Consider the following 9,263-nt stretch of genomic DNA (forward strand, 5'->3'; position numbering starts at 1 on the left):
CTACATTTTTTGGAGAAATTGCAAATCACTTTTGGTTTCAAATCGTAACAGTTGTGTTACAACATTGCTGGGTGCTGTTCATACGAGTTGCTGACTACAGTACGGTCCAAAAAGATAGCAACATCTACAAAATAAAAATAAATTTGGGAATTCTATTTGCGAGAAAATATCCGAAAGTCAATCATTGGTGGTGTGTCCGGTATTTTTGGTGTCAACAAGTGTGATTCGAGTGGTGGTAATATGGCTAGCAAGGCGGAGAAGAAATTAGCAGCGGACCTTCTGACGCGACGACGAGCGTGTGCCGAGCGAGATGTGGTGGAGAAGTTCATTGCGGAGTACACCTATGAACGGGATTGTTGCCAGGTTGCGGTGCGTTTGGAGGCGCTAAACAAGTGCAACGAGCTGTTCCTGAACGTGCAGAATGATATTGAGCTGGGCGATCACGAAGAGAGGTTTGAAGGTCATCTAGAGTTTCGGGCGGATTTTGAGGATCGATTCTGCAGGGCGAAAGGTTTTTTGCTGTCCAAACTGGAAAGTAGGGAGCATCCGTTGAGTTCGACGATCATGCACGCATCGTCTTCACACAACATGTCTGCTAGTTTCCACCATCGTTTGCCGAAAATCGATCTGCCGAAGTTCAGCGGAGATGAGTCGCGTTGGATCTCGTTTCGTGATAACTTTATCTCAATGATCCACTGCAACGAAGATATTCCGATCGTGAACAAGCTGCAATATCTTCTACAGTCACTGGAGGGAGAAGCTAAGAAGCCGTTTGAGTCTGTGGACATCCAAGCGGACAACTATTCGTCGACATGGGATGCACTGAAGAAGCGGTACGATAATAAACGGTTTCTCAGGAAGGAATTGTTTCGAGGCCTGTACAATCTCCCATCGATAAAGCGTGAGTCAGCACAGGACCTCAACACTCTGGTTGATGACTTTCAGCGACATGTCAAGGCATTGGGAAAATTGGGCGAGCCAGTAGAGCACTGGGACACTCCACTTATTTTCATTCTTTCGAATAAATTGGATGCAGCAACGATCCGCGCTTGGGAGCAAGATACTCGTCAAAAGGACGAAGTAAAATACGACGAGCTCATCGATTTTTTGATCCAACATGTTCGAATGCTGAAATCCGTTGCCAGTGATCTGCAGCACCGTTCAACAGTGTTGACTGTTTCCAGGGTGGCCGGACAAACACCGAAGAAGCCGTCAGCGATCAAATCCGTCGTCAACGCAGCAACATCCGAGTCACAATCCAGCACACAACAGTGTCACTGTTGTTCCAAAACGCACCCTTTGCACCAGTGTCCAGCATTCAAGAAGCTGTCGATCTCCCAGCGGCGAGAACTAGTTACGAGGCACAGTCTTTGCCGAAACTGCTTCCGTTCAAATCACCAGGCACGAGCGTGCAAGTCGAAGTTTGTTTGTAGAAACTGCCAAGCTAAGCACCACACTATGTTGCACGATCAACCAGCCCCGCAACCCACGTCGGCGATTCAAGGCACCAGTGGTTCACTCAGCCCGCCAGCAATCAACTTATCTGTGCATTCCAACTCGACGGTTCTACTGGAAACAGTTGCGCTTCTAGTGGTCGATCGGTATGGAAGGCAAATTCCAGCACGCGCTCTTCTGGATTCTGCAGCGATGTCTAACTTTATTACGAAGAAGCTGGCGAACGAGCTCGCCACTAGACAAAGCCCCGTGGACATCTCAGTTGCGGGAATAGGAGAGTCCGTCAAGCGCATCAAGCACCAGCTAACGGCCAAGATAGTTTCCAGGAACAGTGACTTCTCCACCACACTCGATTTTCTAGTTATGAGGAAGCCGACATCAAATCTGCCCACAATACCTATCGACACATCTACGTGGAACATTCCTGAAGTGCCTTTGGCGGATGTCCATTTCAATGTTCCAGCTACGATCGATATAATCATCGGTGGAGAGTGCTATCACGAGCTCCACACCGGCGTTCGCCAATCTCTTGGCAACGGATTCCCGTTCTTGGTGGACACACACTTTGGCTGGACAGTTTCCGGCAAGGTAACGACCGGCTCCACCACCGCACCACGAACGTGCTACATCTCCGCCGTTGACCAGAACTTGGACTGTACTCTGGAACGTTTCTGGGAGCTGGACACCGTCGATGAAGGCCAAAACCTCTCAGCAGAAGAACGGAAGTGCGAAGAGATTTTTGCCAGCACCACCACTCGAAATCACGATGGAAGGTACGTCGTACGGCTGCCCCGGACTGATGATTCCCAGATCACCCTTGGAGACTCTCGCATGATCGCAATTCGCCGGTTCTACAGCTTAGAACGCCGCCTACAGCGAGATGACTCCACCAAAATGGCCTACCACAAATTCATCGAAGAATACGCACAACTTGAACACATGTTTAAGATAGATCCTGTCGTCGATAACAAACCACACTGCTATCTGCCACATCACCCGGTCTTCAAGGAAGCCAGCACAACCACCAAGGTACGCGTGGTATTCGACGCTTCTTGCAAGACCACATCCGGGTATTCGCTGAACGATATGCTGCTCGTCGGTCCGGTCGTCCAACAGGATCTGCTGTCCATCACCCTTCGATTCCGTACAAAGGCCATCGCTCTTGTGGCGGACATTGAAAAAATGTACCGTCAAGTTAATTTACATCCCGATGATCAGCCCTTTCATCGAATCCTTTGGAGGGAGAACCCTTCTGAACCGTTGGATACTTACGAACTCCGCACCGTTACTTACGGAACCGCTTCAGCTCCGTACCTGGCAACTCGTGTTTTGAAGCAGCTAGCCATTGATGAAGGAGATAGGTTCCCAGTCGCAGCCGAAGCCATCGATGACTACTACATGGATGATTTACTATCCGGTGCCAACGATCTAGAGTCCGCTATACAAAAACGCCGCCAGATGTCCGCGATGTGTCAGTCTGCCGGATTTCAGCTGAGAAAGTGGGCTTCTAACAACCGATCGGCTCTTGTAGACGTTCCATCTGCAGACCTTGCCATCGATCCACTGCATGACTTGAACGAAGATCAATCGGTATCGACTCTCGGCCTAGTTTGGGATACTCGAACTGATATGCTGCGGTTCAACATCAACCTTCCACTTCCTGCGTCGGTGCTGACCAAGAGGAAAGTAATCTCCTACATAGCGAGGATTTTCGATCCGCTGGGCCTCGTCGGGCCAGCTATAACACTGGCCAAGCTGTTCATGCAACAGTTGTGGCGACTTAGATCAGAAAAGGACGAACCGTACGATTGGGATCGGCCTCTGCCTTCGAAGCTGCAGGAGGAGTGGAAGCAGTTCCATGCAACGCTCTACATTTTAGCCGATATTCGAATTCCTCGGTTTGTCAACGGATATGCAGATTGTTCGATCCAGCTCCATTTCTTCTGTGACGCATCTGAAGCTGCATATGGATCTTGTTGCTTCGTTCGTTCCGAGTTTGCTGGCGAAATCAGAGTGCGGTTGTTGACCTCCAAATCCAAGGTTGCTCCTTTGGCCAAGAAACATTCGATTGCACGTTTGGAGCTATGCGCAGCTGTTCTATCCACAAAGTTGTTCCGGAAGGTACAAGGCGCGATTGGGTCATCAGAACACGTTTATTTCTGGTCTGACTCAACCACAGTCCTCCAATGGTTGAGGTCGCCACCGCATCGATGGAGAACCTTTGTTGCCAATCGCGTTACTGCTATCCAGACTGGCACTGAAGGTTTCAATTGGAGACACGTCCCGGGAGTGCAGAATCCAGCCGACGAACTTTCTCGTGGACTACAGCCCTCCGATCTTCTCAACCAAGCTCGATGGTGGAACGGTCCAGATTGGCTGTCGTCGTCATCGGAATATTGGCCACGATGTGTTTTGCCGGAGAATGATTCACCAGAGGTCGCTGAAGAAAGTCCTTCTGTCAGTTTAGCTGCCACCGTTTCCGAAAAAGAGGATTTTGCAGACCAGCTGTTCACTCGGTATTCAACGTTCAAGCGACTCAACCGGGTAACAGCCGCTTGTATCAAATACATCAAGGCACTCCAAGCTGCAGCTATAAGGAGGAAAAATCAACTAGTTACGCCGTTCCCTACACCCAATGAGTTAGCGATCGTCTACCTTTCAGCTGAAGATTTAGCCGAGGCAGATCGTGCGCTGCTCCGATTAGCCCAGTCACAGCTATACGCGGAAGAGCTCTCCGAGTTCCAAAACCCCAAACGTACAAGAAATCCGCTGTCGTCGCAGTTACGATACCTACGTCCTTTCCTCTGTGATGATGGTATTATTCGCGTTGGTGGTCGCCTAAGGAATGCAGACGTTGCGCAGAGTGTCAAACATCCAGCAGTTCTCTCGGCTAAGCATCCACTGGCAAGGCTTATTACGGAGCATTACCATCGAACGCTTTTGCATGCTGGACCGCAGCTGATGATTGCCACTATTCGCCAAAGATACTGGATTCATGGAGGAAGAAATTTAGCTCGCCAAACGTACCATGGCTGTATGAAATGCTTTCGGCAGAAGCCGACCCTCGTTGAGCAAAGCTCCGCAGATCTACCAAAATCCCGTGTGATCCAAGATCGTCCATTCGCTGTGTGTGGAGTCGACTATTTCGGGCCCATTTTTATCAAGTCACCGATTCGTCGTCATGGTCCAACAAAGGCATATGGTGCCATTTTCGTATGTTTCGTTACGAAGGCCGTTCACATTGAGTTGGTGTCGGATCTGTCAACGCCCGCCTTTCTATCAGCACTTCGTCGCTTCGTTGCCCGTCGCAGTCGCCCGAGGGAAATTCATTCGGACAACGGAACAGCTTTCAAAGGTGCATCGAACGCTCTTCACCGATTGTACGACATGCTGAAGAAAAACAGCGAAGACAGGGAGCAGATATTCAACTGGTGTGCAACGGAAAGAATCCAGTGGAAATTCATTCCCCCGCGAGCTCCGCATTTCGGTGGATTATGGGAAGCTGCAGTGAAGTCTGCCAAACACCATATTCTACGTGAGATAGGACACACGAACATGAGCTACGAGGACATGACCACACTGCTCGCTGAAGTGGAGATGTGCCTTAATTCACGTCCAATCACCCCGATCCCGACGGAAACCGATGATCTCGAGGTGTTAACTCCAGGACACTTCCTTGTGGGCACCAACTTGCAAGCCGTTGACGATGTGGATGTTACTGCAAAGCCCGACAACCATCTCGACCATTGGAAGCTCACCACAAAACGGATGCAGGGTATCTGGGCTCGTTGGTATCCCGAATATCTCGCCCAACTACAAACTCGCGCTAGGAAGGGGAGCAAATCGGCGGTTCCGGTGGAGGTTGGAAAAATCGTGGTAATCAAGGAAGACAACTTACCACCAGCCTTGTGGCCACTAGGTCGCATCACAAAACTTCATCCCGGCCGAGATGGAGTTGTTCGTGTTGTGGGACTGAAGACAGCCAAGCGTGATGACGTCGTCAGAGCGGTGAACCGGATAGCCATCTTACCCACCGCCAGCATCCAAGACGTTGACCCGACAACCACCGAAGATTAGCAGAAACTACAAAGACCGGTAGAGCACGCCGAACGTGCTCAACGCGCTAATGGAGCGCTATCAGGTGATTAGCGTTCCAAATTTATTCTTTAAACCGTTCGATCTACCGGGTCTTTGCTGCTTCCAGATCCGTATGTGTCCTGTAGAGCCTAGCCATTGTTCGTTTCAACGAGATCAATCTCCAAAGACCGGCAGAGCACGCCGAATGTGTCTCGATGCGCATTCCAAGCGCTAAAAGGTGATTAGCGTTCCAATATATCTACTTTACCGTTCGATCTACCGGATCTTTGCTGTTTACAGATCCCTAGATGCCCTGTTAAGCCTGCCATTTTTTCAACAAGATTGATCTTCAAAGACCGGTAGAGCACACCGAATGTAGCTCAACGCGCATTGTGAGCGCTAATAGGTGATTAGCGTTCCAATATTTCACTTTTTCTCGTTCGATCTACCTGGTCTTCGTTGATTTCAGATCCTATCTCAATCATTACTCCATTAATATTCCGTCACCATGTACCAAGCCGCAACGCAGAATCTTCAAAGACCGGTAGAGGACGCCGAACGTTGCTCAACGCGCTAAAGGAGCGCTAACAGGTGATTAGCGTTCCTATTACCTTAATCCAAATCGTTCGATCTACCGGGTCTTTTATCGATTCCAGACCGTCCACTGTCGTACATCGTCGCAGTTCCTTCGTTCACCAGCATTATAGCCGATCGAGATCGCCCACATACATCCACATGGTAGCAGAATCTACAAAGATCGGTAGAGCACGCCGAACGTTGCTCAACGCGCTAATGGGGCGCTAACAGGTGATTAGCGTTCCTATAACCTTACCCTACGCCGTTCGGTCTACCGGGTCTTTTTTTTTATGTTCACAGATTCTGCACCAGTGCCGAAGCAGAGTCCTCGATGTGCGACGTGTCAGCTGCGTTTCTTGGTCCAACCGTGTCTCCTGGTTCAGCCGGGTACCTTGGTCCAACTATGTCCCCTGATCCAACGGTGTCGCATGGTCCAACCGACTGAGGAGGCCGTAATCAAGTGGTCCGAAATGCGTTGAAACAGCAGTTTCAAGGTGGCCGGAATGATCGGTACTGTACCGGTCAGGAAATACCATCCATACTCTTAGTTTTTAATATGTGTCTAATTTATGTTCACTTGACACTGTAATTAATTTGCTCGAAAACACCACTATTTGTATATGTACCCTAGGATAAGCATAACTCTCTCTTAACATAAAAGCTTTCTTCGAGAGAGTATGAAACCGCTCATAGAATAGAAAGTAAGCCATTTTTAGAATAGAATAGATTGTAACGTTGAATACTACACACGGATTTTTCACTTCGCTAATAAATTAGTAATTAGTCCAATAAAGCGACTTTCAATAAGTGCATCCGAAATCAAGTGATAGTAGTAGAACCGCAATCGAATTGCGAAGTGTTTTCAACACATCAACGTACACCCCCAAGTGCAAACGAAATCTTCCCCCGAAGGGGCGATCAGCTGCTGTGCCATCAATTGTGCGACTCACCTGGAGTTCCTGTGTTGGTGGATGCCGTCGACTGGAGACGGAAAGAAATTCCCCGAAATCCGAACCCCCCCATCGGCCGTGCCCGAACAAAGTTATTTATTCTTTATCATTTCGAAGATCGTGAGTTTTCACATTGGCGACGTTGCGAACCCCGTCCGTGTGCATCAGGAAAAATACGGAATTTACGACTATTTTGAGTAAGTGAATTATTATTTGTCTTAATTTTGGTTGCTATAGGCTATGAAAGCGCTGACGAATTTGGGTGATGATTTTGCATTAGTGCAAGTGGGATGCAGCTATAATTTCACCCAACTTCTGACAGTTCTAAAGGCGTTTTTCTTAAGGAGAGAAAGAATAACTTTTCGCTTCCATCGCCCATTCATGTGAAAAAAAATGAAAGGGAAAAAGGAAAGAAAATGATAATATAAATCTCAAAGGAGATGTCTACGAAACCTGTAAAATAAATCTCAAAGGAGATAAAAACCACAAAATCTCAAAAGAGATCCAATGAAAGAGTCTCAAAGGAGACGTCTATGAAATCTCAAAGGAGATCCGTTAAAAATCTCAAAGGAGATCCGTTAAAAAACTCAAAGGAGATGGAAATCATAGGAATCTCAAAGGAGATCCATAAGAAATCTCAAAGGAGATAGAAATCGTCGGAATCTCAAAGGAGATTTAGTAAAAGTCTCAAAGGAGACATTTAAAATCTCAAAGGAGATGGAGGTCATTGGAATCTCAAAGAAGATCTTATCGATGACCTTAGAAGATTTAATAAAAAAGGGAAAATTTTCATTGGGAGTGGAAAAAAAATACATCCAAAAACTGCATCTATTTTGATCTCATCAACAATCACGTCCATAGCAACCTGTGATTGCCTTAGCAACTCACTCATCATAGTAACTGGCTGCATTTTCCATAGCAACCTATTATTTTATTTTCATCCTCTAACATTATAAACAATTTTAGGTCATGGAAGAGCATCTGCTCAAAATACCGCCATTCGAATTTGAAAGTATTCCGTCAACGGAATTACGTCAAAAATGGCAAGAGTATAAGAAGCAGTTTGCGTACATATCTTGTGCTATGAGCAAGAAAAAAAGGAAAAAATTGAAAAACATATTTCTTGTTGTTGCTGGTCGCCAACTTCAACGAGTCTACGAGAGTCTTTCCCCCCAAGAACGATGATGTGGAAAATGGGGAGACTGATGAATTCAAAGCACTCATTGATCAGCTAGATGGATATTTTGCTCCAAAAAGGCATGATATGCTTCAGCGTTACACATTTGGTTCCCTTATTCCTGATGCCGGTGAAACACTTGACAAATTTTTGTTACGTGCACAGACCGAAGCAAATAAATGCCAATTTGGTTCAACAGCTGCTGAAAGTAGAGAAATTGCCGTGATAGATAAATTGGTAAGGTTAGCTCCACCTGACCTGCGTCGGAAAATTCTGGAAAAATCAACAATGAATATGGACGAATTATCGAAAATCATTATGTATGTATGTATGTATGGTTCCCCCATCGGTAGCAAGGTCCTTGTTCGGATAGAAGAAAAACCGCTTTTTGTAGCCTGTCGTAGCCGCAGCTCAAAACTAGAAAATATTTTTATTTAGTTTAATTTACAAGAGATATGATTGAGTTTTACTCACTTTAAATGGTTTTCTCTTTTAATGGTTTCTAACCGAACAGGATTGAATTGCCTTCTGCTAGGCACGCCTAAATTATAATTTATTTCAGATTAGGTAACCTGTTTTTCAAAGGGAATATCGTTTTACTTACGATTTTGTGGTGCAAATAAACCGACACACTAAACTCGCGAAAACTAACAAACTTGTTTAAAAGGTTTGATTTACTTCTAGGGGCAACGATCTGAACGCGTTGGATTTCCTACTAGTAATGATTTTCTTCGACCTCAGCTTTCAACTGCTAAATCTGTCAGATTGACAAAACTCGGCGCCTTTGCTTTGCAGCAGCGTCGCCGCTCGATTCATTGTTGCCAGCGGTGCCAACATAGCCCCCACCGTAACTCTACACAGAAAAAAAATCTGAATCCTTAACAACACTGAAATTGAAAACCTGTATCATTACATGACGTGGAACGCGATTTATTGATGTAAATTAACAAATTAAAAAAAAGTTGAACCCTTAACAGCACTGAATTCGTAGGACACAAATATTATTGACACGGAACGCGATTATTTGA

At 46.5% G+C, this 9,263-nt stretch overlaps 1 protein-coding gene across 1 annotated transcript; it reads left to right on the top strand.

The window, feature by feature from the left end:
* Positions 1 to 240: 240 nt before the first annotated feature.
* Positions 241 to 5,532, top strand: LOC129737541 (uncharacterized). Its single transcript, XM_055728704.1, has one exon. The coding sequence runs from the start codon at positions 241 to 243 to the stop codon at positions 5,530 to 5,532; it is 5,292 nt and encodes a 1,763-aa protein (XP_055584679.1).
* The last annotated feature ends 3,731 nt before the right edge of the window (positions 5,533 to 9,263 follow it).

The sequence above is a fragment of the Uranotaenia lowii genome, chromosome 1 (genome assembly GCF_029784155.1).
Source record: "Uranotaenia lowii strain MFRU-FL chromosome 1, ASM2978415v1, whole genome shotgun sequence".
Classification (NCBI taxonomy): Eukaryota; Metazoa; Arthropoda; class Insecta; order Diptera; family Culicidae; genus Uranotaenia; species Uranotaenia lowii.